We start from the raw sequence: 21,896 nt of genomic DNA on the forward strand, positions 1-21,896 counted from the left end.
CACTTGTGGGGAAGACTCGATTCGTCTGTTTGTTTCCGCGCTTGATTCCCAACATATGGTATCAGAGCATTGGTTCTTGTATTTGTGTGTGAAGTCATGGAGAACAACATTGTTGGGCGTATGATCAGTTTGAATGGCACAAACTGGATGACATGAAAAACTAAGATGGAAGACCTCTTAGTTTGTAAATATCTGGATGGACTCATAGAGAGTATCAACAACAAACCAGAAGAGATGAAAGACGCTGAATGGAGAAAGCTATATCGAAAGGCGATCGGTTTTATTCGACAGTGGATTGATGATAGCGTCTTTCATCATGTATCTACAGAAACTTTGGCGCATAGTCTTTAGACCAAACTAGAAAGCCTTTATGACAGAAAGACAGCAGTGAACAAGACCTTTCTATTTCGGAAGCTTGTAAACCTCAAGTATAAAGAGGGTAACTCTATCGCAGAATATTTAAACGACATCAAAAGCATTGTGAATCAGCTGGCCATAATGAAGATCGCTTTTGATGATGAGCTACAAGCTTTGTTTCTCCTTAGTTTCATTCCTAAGAGTTGGGAAACATTGGTGGTTACTGCTAGTAATTCTGCACCTGATTGAACAGTAACTATGAGCCAAGTTACCAACAGCCTGCTGAATGAAGAGACCAAGAGAAGGTCATCAGGTGTTGCTTCTAGCTTCGAGGCATTTGTAGTTGAAAACAGGGGGAGAGGCTGGAGTAAGAGTAAGACCCCGCACTTCCGTGGCCAATCTAAAGGCCACTCACACTCGAGTTTGAAAAAGGACGTCGAGTGCTATTATTGCCACAAGAAGAGGCATATGAAGAGGGAGTGCAGAAAGCTCAAGTTCAAGGAGCAGAGCAGAGAAAAGAGTTCATAAGAGAAGCAAGGTACCACCGCCGCAGTCACAGAAGAAGAGCTCATGGCTGTCTATGACGGCACCAACATAAATTTGATCGGTCAAGAGACTGATTGGGTGATTGACTCTGGAGCTTCGTTTCATGTTACCTCACGGGATGATTTCTTCACTTCCTACTCTCAAGGAGATTTTGAGAATGTCCGGATGGAAAATAAAGATGTGTCAAAGATTGTCGGCATAGGCGACATCTGCTTGGAAACAAGCATCAACTACAAGTTGTTACTAAAAGACATGAGGCATGTACCAGACATCCGACTGAATCTGATCTCTGCCGAAAAGTTGGATGATGATGGTTACAACAACACCTTCGGTGATGGAAGGTGGAAGTTAACCAAGGGTTCCTTGGTGGTAGCAAGAGGGACAAAGGCTTGTTCCCTTTACACTTTGCAAGCGAAGGTCTGAAAGAATGTTGTGAATGCTGTGGAGATTGGCTCATCCACAGAATTATGGCATAGAAGGCTCGGGCATATGAGCGAGAAGGGGCTGCAAGTTCTGGCCAAGAAGGAGCTTCTGACGGATGCCATAGATACATCTCTGGAACCATGTGTTCATTGTTTCCATGGTAAACAAAATAAAGTTTCTTTCCAGAGAAGCATTACATCTAGAAAACCTCACATTCTAGATCTTGTACATTCTGATGTATGCGGACCTTTGAAGGTTAAGACTCTTGGTGGTGCACTGTACTTTGTGACTTTCATTGATGATCACTCAAGGAAAGTCTGGGCTTATACACTGAGAACTAAAGACCAAGTTCTGGATGTATTCAAGCATTTCCAGGTCATGGCTGAAAGGAAAATTGGCAAACAATTGAAGTGTGTTCACTCGGATAATGGAGGCGAATACCTTGGGTCATTGGATTAATATTGCACCAATCATGGCATCAAACATGAAAGAATCGTGAGGATGACACCTCAACAAAATGGGGTTGCTGAGAGGATGAATCACACTATTCTTGAGAGTCAGATGTTTGCTGTCTCATTCTAAATTGCCGAGATCTTTTTGGGGTGAGGCAATGAGGACAATAGTTGATCTAATCAACTTGTCTCCTTCTATTTTCTTGAAGACAGATGTTCTAGAGAAAGTTTAGACTGAGAAAGAACCTTCCTATGAGCACTTAAGAGTGTTTGGCTGCAGAGCATTTGTTCACATTTCGAAGAAAGGGAGGTTTAAGCTTGATCCAAAGGCCAAGCAATGTATATTTCTTGGCTATGGACATGCAAAATTTGGCTACAGACTATATGACCCGGTTGATAAGAAGGTGGTCAGAAGTCGAGATGTTGTCTTCTTGAAAGATCAGACCATTGAAGACATTGGTGAGTCTGAGCCATCAGAGTCCAGTAAAGGTGATCTTGTTGACATAGATCCCCCTGATGCACCGATTGTTCAGAACCCTGTGGAGGAGATGCTACCTCCTCAGGATGATGCAGAGGGAAGAACAACTGAGACAAAAATTGAGGGGGAGCCAGCACCTCAAGAGTCACTTTCTCAGACTCCGATAAGGAGGTCTACCAGGGAGAAACAACCATCCAAAAAATACTCATCAAATGAGTATGTGATGATTACAGATCAAGGTGAACCAGAAACCTTTGAAGAAGCTTTAGGGGATGCAAACCAAGCTGAGTGGCTTAAGGCAATGAAATAAGAGATGAATTCATTGCATGAGAATCACACATTTGATCTGGTAAAGACACCTAAAGGGAAGAAGGTGTTGAAGAACAAGTGGGTCTTCAAGCAGAAGACTGATGGCAACAACTCCCAACCTAGATACAAGGCACGACTTGTAGTGAAATGTTTTGCTCAGAAAAAGGGAGTTGACTTTGATGAGATTTTCTCACCAGTTGTGAAGATGTCCTCCATCTGAATTGTGCTCGGTATAGCTGCAAGCATGAACTTGGAAGTTGAGCAGCTTGATGTGAAAACTGCATTTCTGCATGGTGACTTGGAAGAATAAATTTATATAGAGCAACCTGAGGGCTTCATTGACAAGGGTAAAGACCACCAAATTTGCAAGCTGAAGAAAAGCTTGTATGGATTGAAGCAAGCACCAAGGCAGTGGTATAAGAAATTTGATTCCTTCATAACTAAGCATGGATATTCAAGAACCTTCATAGACCACTGTGTGTTTGTGAAGAAATTTTTAGATGGTAATTTTACCATTCTCTTGCTTTATGTGGATGATATGTTGATTGTGGGCCAAGACATCAGCATGATAAACAAGTTGAAGCTGGAGCTGAGTGAGACCTTTGCCATAAAGGACTTAGATCTAGCAAAGCAGATTCTTGGGATGAGAATCGTTCGTGACAGGTTACATGGGCTGATCTGGTTATCGCAAGAGAAGTATATCAGAAAGGTTCTTGAAAGGTTCAACATGGACAAGGCAAAGCCTGCTATTTGTCCACTTGCAGGCCACTTCAAACTCAACTCAAGGCAATGTCCTGCAAATTATGAAAAAGGAATCGAGATGCAAAAAATTCTCTATGCTTCGGCAGTAGATTCATTGATGTATGCTATGGTCTGTACTCGACTAGACATAGCTTATGTTGTTGGAGTCGTCAGTCGGTTTTTGTCAAATCCAGGGAATGAACACTGGGCAACAGTGAAATGGATTCTGAGGTATCTTCAAGGCATTTCGAAGTTGAGTCTGTGCTTTGGAAATGGTGAACCTATTCTCGAAGGGTTCACAGATTCTGATATGGCTGGTGATGTAGACAGTAGAAAGTCTACTTCTGGGTATATGGTTACCTTTGCAGGGGGAGCAGTTGCATGACAGTCGAAACTTCAGAAATGTGTAGCTCTCTCCACTACAAAGGCTGAGTTCATCGTCATTACAAAAGCCAATAAGGAATTATTGTGGGTGAAGAAATTCTTGCAAGAGTTGGGCTTGAAGCAAGAAGTGCATTTTCTTCACTGTGATAGCCAGAGTGCGATTCACTTAAGCAAGAATTCCTCGTTTCATTCAAGATCAAAACATATTGATGTTCGATATCACTGGATTGAGGATGTCTTGAATGAAAAGCTCTGCAACTGGAGAAAGTGCATACTGATGACAATACATCAGATATGCTGACCAAGTCATTGCCCAAGGACAAGCATGAGAAGTGTCGATTCCTAGCAGGAATGGAAGAAGCTTCCACATAAGTCGAGAAGGGGGAGAATTGTTGCATTCACCACCACAACAGAACTCCAAGCACATCGCCTGATCTTGTCGAGGATGTCTTTCGTATTCGATAGACAACAATTTGTAGTAGTCTTCATCAGCTGAATGACGATCCAGCTGTTCAGAAGTTTGTGGATTAACGATTTATGGTTATCGCTTGTAATTGCGTAAGTCGACTTCGTATTCGCTGCATAGCGATTTGTAGTTATCGCTGGAGAGCGATTTATGATGTCAGCAAGACAATGACTTGTGGTTATCACTAGAGAGTGATTTGTGTTGTCAGTAGGACATCGATTTGTGAGCATCGTTGGATAGCGATTTGTGGCTTCTGCAAAAAATAAGTTTGTGACATCACCACATGGCGATTTGTGGTCATCGCTGGATAGCAATTTATGGCATCGCAGCATGGTGATTCGTGGGTATTGCTGGAAAGGCAATCAACGCTTTGATGCTTCGTAAGTTATGAAAGGCGTTCAGTCTTTTTCGCATTTAATGTGGGTCTTATCCCCTATAAATATAGGACGAATGAGAAAGGAGATATGACTTTTCAGTGAGAGCTTTGCAGAGCACGAAAAGGTAGAAAGTGTGATGAACACTTTTAGGGCACCAAAAAGGGTGCAGAGAGAGCAAGGGTAAGAAGTGCTGCTACACTTTTTCAGGACATCTTCGTCAAGCTGGTTCTTCAGATCCTTTGTTCTTTGTTCTTCAGTGAGGTATATCCTCTTGTTCATTTGTTACACCTCGTGTGTTTGTAAGGCTTATGCCTTTTGTAATCTTCGTTCAAGATAGTGGAAGGTGTTGACCTATCGGTCACCGTGGATGTACCTCAGTTGAGAGGGAACCACGTAAATCGTTGGGTGTTGCCTTTGTTTCCGCTGTTGGTTTGATTTTATTTCTTCCACTGTCATCGTTGCATTGTTTCCATCGATTCACACTTGTGGGAAAGACTCAATCCGTCTATTTGTTTCCACGCTTGATTCCCAACAGTAGGGTCCTAGCCTCAGAGTTTTACACTACCGGCGCAATGACGGTAGGTATGGCAGGCTGAGACAGCACGATCAAGTCTTTGTGTTGGGTGCGGTTTCTTTGGGTTATAAATAAAAAAAAAAAGTCCATAAAGGTAGGATTGTGTAATTGTGTATATTACTGTGGGCCTTAACTATAAGTTTTTTGTTGTTTAAAAAATCCATTTGGGTTTAGTTCACATTCAAACTGGGTTTCTGGTTTGAGTCTGTTCAAGCGCTTATTGTATGGGACGAACATCAACAAGGTTGCAAACAGGATTGGGTCTTGAATTTTTATCTTCAAGAACTGGACCGCTTTTTTAAAAAGTCCAAAATTTGGATCCGATGACCAGACCATTGATGCAGATCAATCGGCTAAATGGTTCCGGTTTTTTATTTGGTTTTGGTTTACTGACCCACTTCTACCACTCATAAAGACTTATCGGTAGGGATGTCAATAGGTAGGACTTTCAGCAGTTATGGGTGTATCTGGATCCAGATGCTGACACCAAGACCTACCATAGGAAAAACCATGCCCAGCTCCTGTAAAGACTATATAAAACAGACTCAGTAGTAAAACGGTATGTCTTGTATTTTTTGCATTGAAAAATTAGGGATCTTAATCAGGACTCGTGTCAGACCCGGGTTTGGTATAGAATTTCATAAACCATATCTGACTCCATTTATTTATCCGACCCAAATTCTTAATGAGACCTCTTATATCATCTCCAGATCAAACCCAACCCATTGACAAACCTATCAGTAGGGCTGCAAACACAATGTATATAGTTGGATATCCGATCCAAGTCCGATATGCTATTTCCAGATATGGATCATTTAAGTAAAATCCAAATGTGCATTTGGATTGGATTCAGATATGTTCAATCGGATTACTTTCAGAGATCAGCATTTTAAGTCAGATCTGAAATTGATCCGGTCTAAAATCTCACCCGAATTGCATTTTTCTTTTACATGTAAATGACTTGTTTTTGTTGTATTTTTTCCAGATCCAATATTACCACACATATTTCGGATTTGGATTCAGTCTTCCTCAGATTCAGATATACTGTTTACATTTCGGATTTGGATTCTTATCTGAAAAGATCCGGCCTGAATATGACCCGTTTGCACCCCTACCTAGCAGCCAACGAACTCTTACTCAGTTTCTCCTGTCCAGCCTATCAAATCGGGCACGGGTCGGGCTACCGATCCATCCTCTACGAGACTATGGCTAGAAGAGACCCGGCTTTGTCATTTTCTACATTTATATGTACATTTTGGTAATTTTGAAACGAATCTCGCGCCTTTTCCGTCGGGAAAGCCACCGGAGCTTAGATTCTGGTTTAATTTCCCGGCAGCAAGAAGTCCGTACCCGACCCACTATATAAACCCTCTCCATCGTCGCGTCCATCGGAAAAAAAAGCGGTCGAGTTTTCTCCCGATCAGTGAGCAATGGGCCTGGGCATCCGAGCGATACAGCGGTCGAGGACCCTCTTCTCCTCTCGATTCTCTCCCTTCCCCAACCCCGCATCTAAGGTTTTCAGGCCGGAGCATGCCGCCGGAATCCGGCGCCTCCACTCGAGCCCCGACCTCCATAAGCCGGAACCGGCGGCCGCCGCGGCGGAGGAGCTGGCCCCCCGGCGGACGCCCGTCGGCGGCGCTAGGGTTGAGTTCGCGAGGCCGGAGGACGCGATCGAGGTCTTCGTCGATGGGTACCCGGTGAAGATCCCCAAAGGGATGACGGTCCTGCAGGCGTGTGAGGCCGCTGGCGTCGATATCCCCCGCTTCTGCTACCACAACCGGCTCTCGATCGCAGGAAACTGCAGGATGTGCTTGGTTGAGGTCGAGAAGTCGCCGAAGCCGGTCGCCTCCTGCGCGATGCCTGCGCTTCCTGGTAATTTCGATTCTTCCGAGATTTTTTCTGGTGGAAGATCGGATTTCTCACTCTTAGATTGCCCGAATTCGGTATTGATGCACCAAGATATGGTAATTATAGAAATAGGTTGCAATTTAGGGCGTTTTCAGCATTCCATTTTTGTGAATCAGATTCGTTCTTCGGTTGTTACGAGTTTGCTCATGAGTTGGTAGATTTTTGTGAGTGTTGCTTAAGGGATTTGATTGTGTAATTGGTTTCTCTTATTATTCTAGAGTGATGGTAGTCCAGAAATCAGTAGTAAAAAGTTATCTTTTTTTTTGTTTTCTTAAATTTAGCGTAGTCGTTCTGTCGGTTGTTTGTTGAATTGTGTTTGGATTCGAAGGAATTGAAGTCTCCTTAACATCCATTATCCGATTTGATAGTGGTTGCTTTGAAGGAAGTCAATATATAATTAAATTCTCCTTTGATCCTAAACAGCAATAGAAGTGATGAATTGAAAATTTGCATAGTTTTCTTGTTTTTGTACATGATTTTTGTTTAGGTTATTTGGATATTTATCTGGCTTCTTTTTTTCCCCACTCGTTGGTCTAGGGATGAAAATCAAGACGAATACACCTGTTGCAAAGAAGGCGAGAGAAGGGGTTATGGAGTTCCTCTTGATGAACCATCCTTTGGACTGCCCTATCTGTGATCAAGGTGGAGAGTGTGATCTTCAGGACCAGTCTATGGCATTTGGATCTGATCGTGGGCGTTTCACAGAAATGAAGAGATCTGTCGTTGATAAAAATCTTGGTCCGTTGGTGAAGACAGTGATGACTCGATGTATCCAGTGCACAAGGTACATGGACTGTCTGTTGTTGTGCCTCCTTTGTGTTGCTTAAATTGCTCTGGTTATTTGTTGTTTGTCTCACCATGGTAGTTCGATATTCAATATTGTGCTATCATTTATTTGTGGCGACCATTTTGGTCTATTTATGGCGACCATGTTGATTGCCAGCATTTGCAGGTGTCATATATGGGACTTGCAAACACAGTTATATTTTTTGAAGAAGTTTGTTGCTCCAGATTTTTCTTCAAACAATGCTCTTGTGCTTAGATGCTATCATGCTAATTAGTTACCAGTGAATTTAATAGTAGTTTTAGAATATATTATTCACGGAAGTGGTAGCTAGATAGTTATAACAATGTCAATAGTTGATATCTCCGAATGCAAATGAGCATCTATATCGGACTTGGGTAATCACCATTATGTGTTTTCCCATCCATAGCCACTTGGATCTATTTCTGCATACTGGCATAATAGCTTCAGCTTACTTCATGCTTCTTGAACAGATGCTGCATGCCACTACAAGAGATTTCTAGGATCTCTAAATGTATCCTTTGCTGAGAGCTTACATGCAACCAGGCCAGCTTAAATCCAGCCTGCTGTTAGATGAACTTTTCTGGCCTGAAAAATTTGGTCCAATGCACAAAGTCTATAGTTTGTGTCAGGTTCATACAATACATTAGGCCAGGTTGAACATGGGTTGAAACTTACTAATCTACATTGGTCGCCATCTTGTGGCGTGTTTCAATGTTCTGGTGATTTATGATAACTTGATGGATCATATGGCTTTTGTGCCAGCAACACATCGTTCAAATGTCTGCCCTATCAACTTTACATGGTAGGATGCTATCCTACCATAAAACTTGTCAAAGACTTCATTGATGCATCATCAAGGTTTCATATATTTTCCATGTTTCCATGCCACATTCTTATCATAAAATTATGTCATTCATTTGGATAAGTTGCAAGGGAATTTGTGTATCACCTACCATATGACTTTTTGTCTTAACCTGCATCATATGGATAATAATATGGATGTACGGTATATCATGGATTCTTCCGAAAAATAAAAGGCTGTAGGGTAGCATTTTTTTTTGTGGGTTGGGGGGGGGGGTTACGTGCAATTAGAGAACTTCGATATAATATGAAGAAGACAATCTACAAAGTAAATAGGGAGCTTCAACATATTATGACCAAGAGAATGCATAGTATATACATATATCACACTACCTAGATGCACATGTCTTCAACACCTAGAAGTAAGCATTTTCAAGCATCCATGTTGCACAAGTTAGAATTTGTATCTTTGACAAAAAGAGTAGTGTCAGTATAACGAGATCTATAACCCAAATTTAACATTACTCTGCTAAATCTATCATACCAAGCTTTAGGAGCTTGTTTAAGCTCATATAAAACTTTCTTCAAACGAAGAACTTTTATTTTCTTGATCTGAAGATTGAGAGGATGATCCATGTACACTTCCTCGTTTATGTCCCCATTTAAGAATGCATTCTTTAACATTTAGTTGGTAGACAAACCACTTCCTAATGGATGCTAAGCCAATAAGAGTTCTTACACTAGTCATGCGAGCCACGGGAGCAAAGGTTTCCTTGTAATCAATTTCATACTCTTGAGCATAACCTTTTGTTATTAATCTAACCTTAAATCTTTATAAAGATCCATTTCCCTTAGTATTAACCTTATGAACCCATCTATATGTTAAGAAAACCGCAAGCAAGAAACAACTGAAGGAAACAATAAACAAGAACGATCAAACCAAACACAACAAGAACACACAGATTTACGTGAAAAAACCTCTCCTCAAATCCGAGAGAGTAAAAAACCATGGCCGCCCAGAAGAAAACTTTATTGCACTTCTTCGACTGTTACAAGAGAGAAAGAAAAGAAAAAATTTATACAAGGCAAGGGCGACAACCCTAACCCTAAATGAATCAGGTATGATCCATAAGAAACCGGGTCTGAAACATACCCCCCCTCCCAAAAAAAAAAAATCTGAATCCACTGGGGGGAGCCCTCGGACCCCCCTTAACTCTGAATCAGCCTCCACAACTCACCACTATATCCTATAGTCTTTTTCCCTATAGGTAAAATTTGAGTTTCTCATGTTTTTGCCTTTTCTAGTGCTCCTAATTTTAGGTTCATGACATCTATTCATTCTGGACAAACTTTAGCATCCTTGTAGGTTGATGGTTCATAAAAGGAGTGAATGAACATAAAACATGTTCTATATCTAGGTGAAAAGGTCTCATAAGACACAAACCTATCGAGAGCTCTGAAGGTTCGATTGGATTTTCTAACACTAGGTTCTTTGTATGATTGGTATTGTACTATGTCACTTGGGTATAGGTATAGAGGGTACGACACACCAATTTTAAAAAATGAGGGAACATGTACATGGCTATATATATATATATAGATAGATAGAGAGAGAGAGAGAGAGAGAGAGAGAGAGAGAGAGAGAGAGAGAGTTTGGGTCTGGATCAGAATCAGGTTTGACGGTGACTTAATGAAATAGGGAGCAACACAATCCCCATTCTCTCTCTCTCTCTATATATATAAAGTCAGTCTTGAGTTTGACCCATGTCTGACTCAGATTTGAACCAAAATAGATCTAGGTCTAGTCCAAATATGGGTTGCTTTGACTCAAGTCTAAATCAGTCTGGGCTCTAAACAAATCCATGTCATTTATACCCAAGCCTGATTTAGACCTGTGTTAGTCTCAAGTCAGATCAAGCCTGATTTAGTCCAGGATCAGAACCAGGTTTGGATCAGAGTCAGGTCTTAATCTGACCCTGATCAGATCTAGACTTGATTCAGACATGGGTCGGACTCAGGTAACACCTGACTGCTGTGAAAGTATCTTCAACAAGATACTTTAGTCGATAACACAACAACCTTAAGAATAAATGTGTGAACATACACACCCAAGAACACTTGTGCACAACAAACACAACACACCGAATCACAAATGTGCACTTGCACCCATAAGTTTCATAAACACTAAAGAGGTTAGGCTATAATCCCAAATCCCTTGAAGAAATACAAGAGGAGCTGCCCATATAAATAGGGCTTGGAGGAGGCCTTGGGAGGGGCCTCCACATAGTTGTTGGAGCCCCTCCAACGGTCACAAATGTGACCGTTGGAGGGGTCCAACGACTAGTGGGTTGGGCCCCTCCCAATGCATGTACAATGCATTAAATGCAAAAAACAAAAATACAAAAAGAAAAAGAAAAAAGAAAATACAAAAAAACATATTCTTGAAAAAGAATATGTGTAAAATTCCTAAACTACCCTTACTATGACTATATATATTTTATATATATAATTGGTAAATACATATACATATATTATATATATGTATATGTATTACCTTATATATATAAAATATATATACGAAATTACAAGTTTGATTACATAATTTAACACCCCCCCTCAAACTTAGGGCAAGATGACCGATAGTTTGCCAAGAAGGAAGTTGAACCGCGGAGCGCACAGGGCTTTAGTAAAGAAATCAACCAACTGATATTCGGACGTGACATAAGGAAGGTCGATAACTCCTCGGAGATATGCTTCACGAACATAGTGACAGTCCATTTCGATGTGTTTTGTCCGCTCATGAAAGGTGTGGTTCTTTGCAATGTAGATTGCACTTTTGTTGTCGCAGCATAGCTTGGTGGGTCCTTCAATTTTGATCCCCATGTCTTCTAGCAGTTGGTGAATCCAAACAATCTCCATGGTAGTAGTGGCCATGGCACGATATTCAGTTTCAGTTGAGGAGAGCGACACCTTTTGTTGCTTCTTGCATCTCCACGAAATTAGTGAGTCTCCTAAGAACACACAAAAACCAGTGGTGGAGTGACGGTTATTTGGGTCACCTCCCCAATCTGAGTCAGTATAAGCAATCAATTTTAAATCAGAGGAAGAGGACAAAAAACTCCCTTAGTACCCTTTATGTATCTCACGACCCGTAAGATGGCACTCGTGTGAACGGATGTAGGCGCATGCTGAAATTGACTTGCAGTATGGACTGCATGGGATATATCTGGTCTGGTAATACTCAGATACATCAGGGACCCTACAAGCTGTCTGTAAGGTGTAGGATCCAATAGGGGAACTCCATCATCAATTTTCATCTTTGCTCCTACTACCGCAGGAGTTTCACACAGCTTCTCATCTGTAATACCTGACCTGTCAATGATCTCAGAAGCAAGCTTAGTTTGAGATAAGAAATATCCTCGAAGAGAGTATGCCACTTTAATTCCCAAAAAATAAGTTAAAAAACCCAAGTCAGACATTTCAAATTTATCTTTTAAGATAGATTTTATACTTTTAACCCCGTTAGAATCACTCCCAGTGATGAGCATGTCATCAACATACAGAAGTAAAATAACAATCCCTGCATTGGATTTTCTAACAAATAGAGCAGTGTTAGTAAAACAAGAGGAAAAACCATTCTCAATCATAACAGAGTTAAATCTATCATACCAAGCCTTGGGAGCTTGTTTTAGGCCATAGAGTGCTTTTTGAAGACGAAGCACCTTTCCCTTAGGAGTCTCCATTCCAGGAGGAGCATCCATGTAGACTTCTTCGCTTAAATCGCCATTTAAAAAGACATTTTTCACATCCATTTGATAGATGTTCCATTTGTTGATAGAGGCAACGGTTATAAGACATCGAACAGTGACCATACGAGCTACAGGAGCAAAAGTTTCTTCATAGTCAATACCATATTCTTGACTATATCCTTTTGCAACCAAGCGAGCTTTATACCTTTCAAGGGATTCATCACTTTTAGTTTTTACTTTGAAAACCCATCTGCACCCTATTGTTTTCTTGCCTTTAGGAAGATTTTGGAATTCCCAGGTTTTGGCTCTTCTCAGAGCCTCAAGTTCATTGTCCATGGCATTAATCCATTCAGGGCATTTACGTGCTTCTTCAAAATTTCTAGGTTCTATATAAGAGTGGATGGCACTAAGGCAGGCTCTATATCTTGGTGAGAAAGAGTCATAGGAAATGAACCTAGAAGGAGACCTTCTACTTCTCTCAGTTCTACGAGGGATCACTTCATTCTGAGAGGCACTGGAACTGGCATCATTATATCTGTCAAGAGCACTCCTAAAGTTGTTTTGATCTCTATGAGAGTAGGTGATAGGGTCTCTAGGTAATTCAATAGGTTGATGTGACGAAGGAGACAAGGAGATGTTTTCCTCGGTTTCAAGTCCATTTGGGTTACCTTGATCTGACTCATTATCACTAGTATCATCGTCCTTATTCAGTAAATCAAATAAAAAAGAGTAATCCATATTTTCATTATGGGGGTCACAACTTTCAAATCCACTAACATTTTCCAAAAAACTCACGTTCCTGGAAACATACAACTTATCACTTTTGATATCATAACAACGAAACCCCTTTTGGGTTTCAGAATAGCCAAGAAAGGTACAAGGAATGGCCTTTGGAGAAAGTTTGTCATTCTTATCAGTAAGAACAAAACACTTACACCCAAAGACCCTTAACCTGCTATAATCAGGTTCCTTATCATACAGTTTTTCAAAGGGAGAAATTTTGTTTAAATTTTTCGATGGAAGTCGGTTTATGAGATAGACAGAGGTAAGAGCTGCCTCAGCCCAAAGATTTTTTGGAATGTTTTGAGAAATGAACAAAGTCCTAGTTGTTTCAGTGATGTGCCTGTGTTTTCGTTCGGCTAACCCATTTTGTTGAGGGGTTTTTGGACATGATTTTTGGTGAAGAATTCCAAAATTTTCAAGATAACCCTTAAATTCATTTGAGAGGTATTCTCCTCCAGAGTCAGACCTAAAAATTTTTAAACATCCATTGAATTGATTTGAAATCATCATGTGAAAATTTTTAAAGGTTGAAAAAACTTCATGTTTATGTTTAAGGAAATAGATCCAACAAAACCTAGTATAGTCATCCACAAAGATTACATAATATGAAAAACCTCCTTTAGACATTAACGGAGCCGGTCCCCATACATCGGAATGAACAATTTCAAATGGTTTTGTCGTAAACATGGATCTTTGAGGAAAGGGCAAACATTTCATTTTCCCAAGAATGCATTCATTACACAAAAAGTCACTTTTACAAAGATGTTTAACAAAAGGCAAGTACGAGATTTTAACAATATTGGGATGACCCAATCTCTTATGCCATACATGAATGTCTTTGTTTTGGACGACGTTGCAAAATTGACTTTTGGGAACTTGAAGAAAATCTACGTAGTAGAGGTCTACTCTTCTAGAGCCTTCCCCAATCAATCTCCAGGACTGGCGATCCTGTATCCAACATTTATTAGAAGAAAATTTTATATCGCAACCATGGTCCGAGAGTTGGGAAACGGAAAGAAGATTTAGGTTAAGGTTTGGGATAAAACGAATTTTTGGAACAAAGAAGTCTTGTTTTTCAAAATTACCTATTCCTTTAATCTCAAGAGATGTACCGTCCGCGGTTGATACAAAGGATGGAAAAGCACTTTTAGAAAAATTTGAAAGAGTGCAATAACTAGGGGTCATGTGAAAGGATGCCCCGGAATCTAAAAGCCAAGATGTCTTACCGGGGGAAGAGGATGACATAGCGGCTCCGGAAGTACCTCCCTTGAGAAGAGGTTGTAGGGCTTCCACGATTTGTTGAAGAGAAAGAGACTCACTTGATAAAGGGGGTCGTTCTTCAACTTGAGATGCCATAGCCGTTGCAATCAATTTCTTCCATTTAGGACACAAGGGTTTGATATGTTCGGGTTCTTTACAATGATAGCAAGTTACTTTGCTATAGTCTCTTTTGCCATACCGATCATTTCCTCCTTGACCTTGATTCTTGAAATGAGGAGGTCTATAAGTCCTCATGTTATTTCCCGGTCTTGACACGGCATTAGCCATTTCACCATCTTCTTGAGTAGAAGAAGTAACAAGAATGCTAGGGTTATTTTTGCCAATCCCCATACGGGTTTCTTCACCACTTAGCTTGGTGATAACATCTTCGAGTGAGGGGGATGTGAAGGCGGAGAGAAGAGAGGACCGAACTTGTTCAAATTCGGGTCTAAGGCCATTTAAAAAATTGAAGAACCGGTCTTCTTCAAGTTGTTTGTGCCGTAATTCGATAGCCTCACCACTCCATTTAGGTTCAAGGATTGCGAGCTCGTCCCAAATAGAGGATAATTCGGCAAAGTACTCCCGAATGGTCATGTCATTTTGTTGGACAGTCAAAGCCCTCTTTTGAAGAAAGTACTTGTGGGATAGATCTCTTGAGGTGTACATTTTCTCAAGATATACCCAAGCTTCGGAAGCCCTTTTAAATTTGATGATGTTGACATTTATCTTGGTCTCAACGGATGAGAAAATCCAAGATAATATCTTGAAGTTCTTCATTTCCCAATCATCATGTTTCTTAGAATACTCTTCAAGGGCCTTTTGTCTTTCATCCCCTTCAAGAATCTTAATATCACCTCCTTCAACAATGGTAATTTTGGGTTCCGGTTCCGGTATGAATCCATAAACGTAACCCCAAAGCCCCTTTCCTTTAATATGGGCTTCCATATTACCGGCCCAAACATGATAGTTTGAGCCATTAAGCTTAAACCCAAGAGAGAAATGGGAGTTTTTTTCGCCCATTAGAGAGGAAAGAATGCAAGAGATAGTATGTACCTTAATTACTTTTTGCGTCTTTCTTGACAAAAGAAGCTCCTAAAATATTGCTCGAAGAAGATGATCCTCTTTGATTTCAAAAAACTTGAAGGCACGCTTCCCGAGGAATGCAAAAGAAGGCGAGTCGCAATTCTTCTTCTTCAACGAGGCTTTGATACCATGTGAAAGTATCTTCAACAAGATACTTTAGTCGATAACACAACAACCTTAAGAATAAATGTGTGAACATACACACCCAAGAACACTTGTGCACAACAAACACAACACACCGAATCACAAATGTACACTTGCACCCATAAGTTTCATAAACACTAAAGAGGTTGGGCTATAATCCCAAATCCCTTGAAGAAATACAAGAGGAGCTGCCCATATAAATAGGGCTTGGAGGAGGCCTTGGGAGGGGCCTCCACATAGTCGTTGGAGCCCCTCCAACGGTCACAAATGTGACCGTTGGAGGGGTCCAACGACTAGTGGGTTGGGCCCCTCCCAATGCATGTACAATGCATTAAATGCAAAAAACAAAAATACAAAAAGAAAAAGAAAAAAGAAAATACAAAAAAACATATTCTTGAAAAAGAATATGTGTAAAATTCCTAAACTACCCTTACTATGACTATATATATTTTATATATAATTGGTAAATACATATACATATATTATATATATGTATATGTATTACCTTATATATATAAAATATATATACGAAATTACAAGTTTGATTACATAATTTAACAACTGCTTCTTGAGCCGGGTGTTTTAAAAGTTGAAAAAGAAGAAAAGAGAGACTTGCTTGACCCAAAGAAAAGGGAAAAGAGTGTGTTAGGGCAAGTTTTCGCAACCCCACTCCCTTTCGAGTCTCTTCCTTCCTCCCTGCTCTCCTCCTCCTTCACTCATTGGGCAACAACACCACAGTGAGGCACACGGCCCCTTCCAACAAGGTACCTCTCTCTCTCTCTCTCTCTTCTTCTTCTTCTTCCTCCTCCTCTGTTACTCCCCCTTCTTCCTTCTTCGTCTTCTCCACGTCGAGACCCTCTATGTTTTCTTTTCTCCTCTTCCTCTTTCGTCTTCTTTTTCTTTATCCTCGTCTTTCTTTTTTTTTCTTATTTTTCTTTCTTCTCCTCCTCCTTTTTCTTCTTCCTCCATGCCTTTCACCGACACCAAACAAAAAAATGGTTTGGGTTAGGGTTGGACCTAACCTAGAGCAGTGCGCGACCCGACCCATGACGTACACGCACTGTGTCAGGTACCCGCTCCTGTGTCGACGCGTGTCGACATAGGTACACCAACCATTTTGGTGTGTTCCAGTTACATAGGTTTTGCAAATACCTATCAAGTGCACATGGAGGATCCTCACCAGTTCTTCTAGAATAAGTTTGAATCTCATGATTCGTCACATCTCCATTGAAGGAGTAACTAGAATCATCAATATGCATGATTCTATGATGCTCATTTTCTAACCCATCATTACAACTCTCTCTCTTAGGCAACAAATCAAATAGAAAAGAATACTCAGAATCATCCTTAAGCTTATTCATATTAAATCCAGTTTTCTTTTCAATAAAATTTGCATTCCTTGAAATGTATAATTTATCATTTTTCAAATCGTAACATCTATATCTTTTTTGATTTTTTGCATAAACAAGAAAACACACTCAATGGATTTATGAGAGAGCTGATCTTTCTTTTCAACAAGGATAAAACATTTGCATTAAAAAACTCTTAACCTACTTAGATCAAGAGTAATTTGGTAGAGTTTATGAAGGCATTCAGTTTATAGGATACACCACAGTTAGTGCACCTTCGGCCCAAAACTTTTTTGGAACATTCTTAGAAATAAGCAAAGTTCTCATGGTTTTAGTGATATGATGATATTTTCTTTTGGCCAAACCATTTTGTTGGATGGGGTGGGGTGTTTGAGCAAGATCTTTGATGTAAAATGTCATTTTCTTTCAAATAGTTTTTGAAATCATTGGATAAGTACTCTCCTCCTGAGTCGGAGCGAAAAATAATAATATTTGATTGAAATTGATTTTTCACAAACTTATGAAAATATTTAAAGCATGATAATACTTTAGATTTTAGCCTAAGGAAATATATCCAAGTAAATCTAGTATAATCATCACTGAATACTACATAATAAGAAAGTCCTCTTTTCGATATGACAGGAACTGGTCCTCTATACATCCGAATGCACAAGTTCAATAGGTTTTTGAGAGACAAAAGATCTAGAGCCAAATTAAATAAATTTCATTTTCCCAAGAATACCATCATTATATATAAATTCTTTTTCCGTACAAGAATTTTTCAAAAATAGAAAAAGAGATAACTTAGATACATTTGGATGACTTACTTTCTTTTGTCACAAATCAACATCTTTTTTCTTAACAAAATTATAAAAAAGATTCTTTGAGAATATGAAGAAAATCCATGTAATAGAGACCCCCCCTCCTATATCCTTCCCCAATCGGCTTCTTTGAGCACCCAACACTTTTTAAATGAGAAAGAGACCTCATATCTATAATCCGAAATTTGAGATATGGAAAATAAACTTAAACTAAGTTTTGGAACTCTAATTTTGGGTACTTGAAAATCCTTTAAAATATTTTTAAGAGTTCTAATACTTTTAATTTCAAGATTGGTTTCATCGGTGGTAGAGACATAAGAGTTATAAAAAGGTTTTGTGCATTTGGATATATGAAATTCTAAGGGTATCAGGTGAAAGGAGGCACCTGAATCAAGAATTCAAGAACACGTACTGGGAGGGGAAGATGTAGATACTGCGGCTCCTAAGGTATGAGTTGAGGATGTCTTAGGATTTGTTGAAGTGCCACCGTCAATTGATTAATGGTATCTTTAAGATCTCTTTTTTTCTTATTTGCTTCGTCACCCTTTTTGGATGATTCTTCAACGGTTGCCACCTTTTTGAGTTTGAGACATTCGGGTTTGATGGGTTCATTACAAAAAGTTACATATAATTCTTCTCCCTCCATCATTATAGTTCCTTCCGAAGTGAGGAGACTTATATGGTTTCATTTTTTTCTGGCCTCGATATGGCAAGAACTTTTTCTCCTCCTTTGATCATGCCAAGTCGAGTCTCCGCTTGGTAAATTTCTGCAAGAGCCTCATTAAGGGAGCTAGCAACGGTCCTATGAAATATTGATGACCTTGCTTGCTCAAATTCAGGTCTTAACCCAAAGAGGAACAAAGAGAATACAAAATAGTGCCTCTAAGGCCTACAAGTGCAATGATAACAAAGAAGAATACAATAGAAGGCCACTAAGGGCTTACAAGAATCAAAACAATGTCCACAAGCACTAGTCCACCAAGGGACAACACACAAGCCACTAAGTGGCAAATACACAAGTTCAAAAGAACACACTAAATCCACCAATGGGCTTAAGAAATTAAAATAATAATGTTTATTTATCATAAAATGCTTAAGAAAAGCATTAGAAGAAATAAGGACAAGTGGTCCCTTTATATACAAGAGGGCCAAGGGAGCCCCAAAAGAGTAGTTGGGGGCTCCCCAACGGCTATAAGCTGTTGGGAGCTCCCAACGACTAATACAAAGTAAAAGAACAAAAAATAAGAAAAAAATAAAGAAAGAATAAAGAGATGTATCTGCCCTTAAGGGGTAGTACCTATTACAATTAGGTAAAAGACCAAAATGCCCTTAGAGAGCATAAGCTATTACAAGTCAATATATATATATATATATATATATATATATATATATGACATATCTTAACAGGTTCTTACCTTATGCACCTTTATTCTACTAATAGTTTCTGGTAAGGTAACTATGAACAATTGTACAATGGAATTCTTGTAACGTTTGGTAGTTCCACGTATTTTAATACTATAAATTTTTGCTTCCATCATCTTGCTTGTTTTCTTTGCTTTCACTTATGCTTTTTCTATTGCTTGCATGTGTCCTGCTAAAGGTTGGTTCTAGGTGGACTATCCTGCTTGGATGCTGCATGGTTGCTTATTGTTGTTTTGGCTTGTGCCACATGCTAGATGTTCCTTGGCTGGTGCCCCTCCTAAGCATTTCCTTGTTAGCCAACTTACATATCTGTCGTTTGAATTGCGGGTATGGATTTGTCTCACGTTGGTGGCATCCCAACACTGTTACGAATATCTACACAGCGTCCCCCTGCTCTGGCCCATTTTGGGTGGGATAACCTTTAGGCCATCCCTAATTGTGAGGATCAGTTGGCCACCAAGAAATGTTTAAGGTGCTATTGTTTGACTGCTGCTTTTGCTGGATGTGCTTCTCTTTGTGTGGTTTGGATGCATGGTGTTGTGCTCTATTGATAAACACAGCGTCCCTCTGCAGCTTATTCACCAAGTTCCTTAAGTGGGCCATCACTGATATTGACCTGCATCCTAATCTTCTCATGTGCTTCTCGTCAGAGGTTCTTATCCTATGTTGCTTGAATTGTATAGAAGTGAGTGAGCCATGGTCATCAAATGGGTCCTTCAAGTGAGGACCTCTCTCAGTCACCTAGAACTTAAAGAACTGTTGAGTAGCTAGAGCCATGCAATCTGCATATAGCTAGCTTTACAATTGTTCTTAAAGGTGGACATCGGGTTGGGTTCCTGATTGGTACCCCACCTGAGATGGGCTGGGTTTGGGCTAGGGTTACCAGAAGCTTTATAGACAGGTAGGAAGTGCGCTTCCCTGAAACTCGCTAATGAAGCACCATACTCCTCGCTTCCGAAACTTGATGAGAATTTCGTTTCTCTCACGCTTCTCTTATGCTTCTTCCCACACGTTTCTTCCCTGCTCCCCTACATGCTTCCTATGCGCTTCTCTCATGCTTCTTTTCATGTTTTTCATGTGCTTCCTTTCACGCTTCACTCACTTTCCATACACCTTCTCTAAATTGGTAACCATAATTTTTAGAATTTGAGAAGAATTTAATTCTTACACTACAAAATCATGAAATTTAAGAATAGTCATTTTTATTTTAGTTTTTATTCCCTTCCCGTTCAATTAGTATTTGCTTTTCATTTGATCCCATATTACTTCATTTTTTATTCCTATTTCACTTTTAAATTGATTTCTCATTTCCTTTTTCTTATGAATTTTAAAATACCTCGTTTTTTGTTTCGTTTTCTGCTTCCTAGTTTGTAACCTTGGTTTGGGCTGCCTTGTGTGGCACAAAGCTCGATAAGGTCGGGCATGACCTAGCCTGACTGTAAACTGGGCCTGGCTTGAGATAATATGGCATCTCAATGAAGCTTCTGACTCAACCTGTTTGCTAGTTGGCTTTAAAGGGCCTAAGTCGGCCCACCTGGAACTCAACACAATAAGATCCGAGGCAGGCTCACACGCGACAAGAGTTGAGCCAGGCTTCCAGCAGGCCTAAGTCTGAGTCGGGCTTGTTGGGCCCTAAGGGGCCTTGGGTCTGGCCGGGCTGGGCTGACCCGGTATCCACCTCTAACTTTTCTACGTGTCTTAGGTCATGCCTCCTTTGAGCACCACAAGTGGAACATCTAACCTTGTCCTTCCTAAAAATATTTGTTGTTTTGCAAATTATTTTGACTTGTAGTAGGACTTAGTCATTGATGATTGCAAATTTGATGAACTATGCCGAGGTACAATGCAATAAAATGTTCTATGTAATTTGATGGCTAAAGCTACCCATACAATTGTGCACCCTTTTAACTTGATGAAAGGAACATTATCCATACAATGGTGCACTCCTATAAGACCAAGATCATTTTGACTTTTATTTCTGTTTGAACATGATGCACGAACTTGATGCTTGTGTGAATTTATCATTGGGCATTTAGTTGCTTTAAGATATGATGATAATATACAACTTGATCTTCATCCTGGAGATTTTCCAACATGATCTTGGCAGGTGCGTAAGATTTGCTAGTGAGGTTGCTGGAGTTCAGGACCTTGGCATGTTGGGCCGTGGCAGTGGAGAGGAAATTGGGACATATGTAGAAAAACTTATGACTAGTGAACTTTCTGGGAATGTAATTGATATATGCCCTGTGGGTGCCCTCACCTCCAAACCTTTTGCTTTCAAAGCTCGAAACTGGGAATTGAATGGTACAGAGAGCATTGATGTCACGGATGCGGTTGGTTCAAACATAAGGATTGATAGTAGAGGTCCAGAAGTTTTGCGCATCCTTCCTCGACTGAATGAGGTGTGGACTTATTGCCAATATTGTAATGCTTCCATTTATTTCATATGTTATTCTAGTATAATTCTTTTTTCCCGACAAGTTCTTATTTAGCTTAGAAGCATATAAGTAGAGAAACCTTTTATGTTGACATTATTTCTTTGAATTCTTTATTATTATTATGTAGTGCTGTGTTCAAATACAAATCAGTATGTACAGGAGTTAGTGGAACTAAATATCCAGTCTGGTATCATTATTCACTTTTGACAGTGCATATCTCCCT

At 39.9% G+C, this 21,896-nt stretch overlaps 1 protein-coding gene across 1 annotated transcript in view; it reads left to right on the forward strand.

Moving 5' to 3' along the window:
* Nucleotides 1-6,462: 6,462 nt before the first annotated feature.
* LOC149816298 (NADH dehydrogenase [ubiquinone] iron-sulfur protein 1, mitochondrial-like) overlaps nt 6,463-21,896 on the forward strand; it is a 47,563-nt gene continuing 32,129 nt past the window's right edge. Inside the window, exons 1-3 of the mRNA XM_089988154.1 lie at nt 6,463-6,979; nt 7,553-7,799; nt 21,343-21,637. Of these exons, the coding sequence (XP_089844280.1) occupies nt 6,538-6,979; nt 7,553-7,799; nt 21,343-21,637 (984 nt within the window). The 5' untranslated portion in view covers nt 6,463-6,537. The remainder of the gene's footprint in view (nt 6,980-7,552; nt 7,800-21,342; nt 21,638-21,896) is intronic.

This window comes from Nuphar pumila, chromosome 14, assembly GCF_984573655.1.
Source record: "Nuphar pumila chromosome 14, dmNupPumi1.hap1.1, whole genome shotgun sequence".
Taxonomy (NCBI): domain Eukaryota; kingdom Viridiplantae; phylum Streptophyta; class Magnoliopsida; order Nymphaeales; family Nymphaeaceae; genus Nuphar; species Nuphar pumila.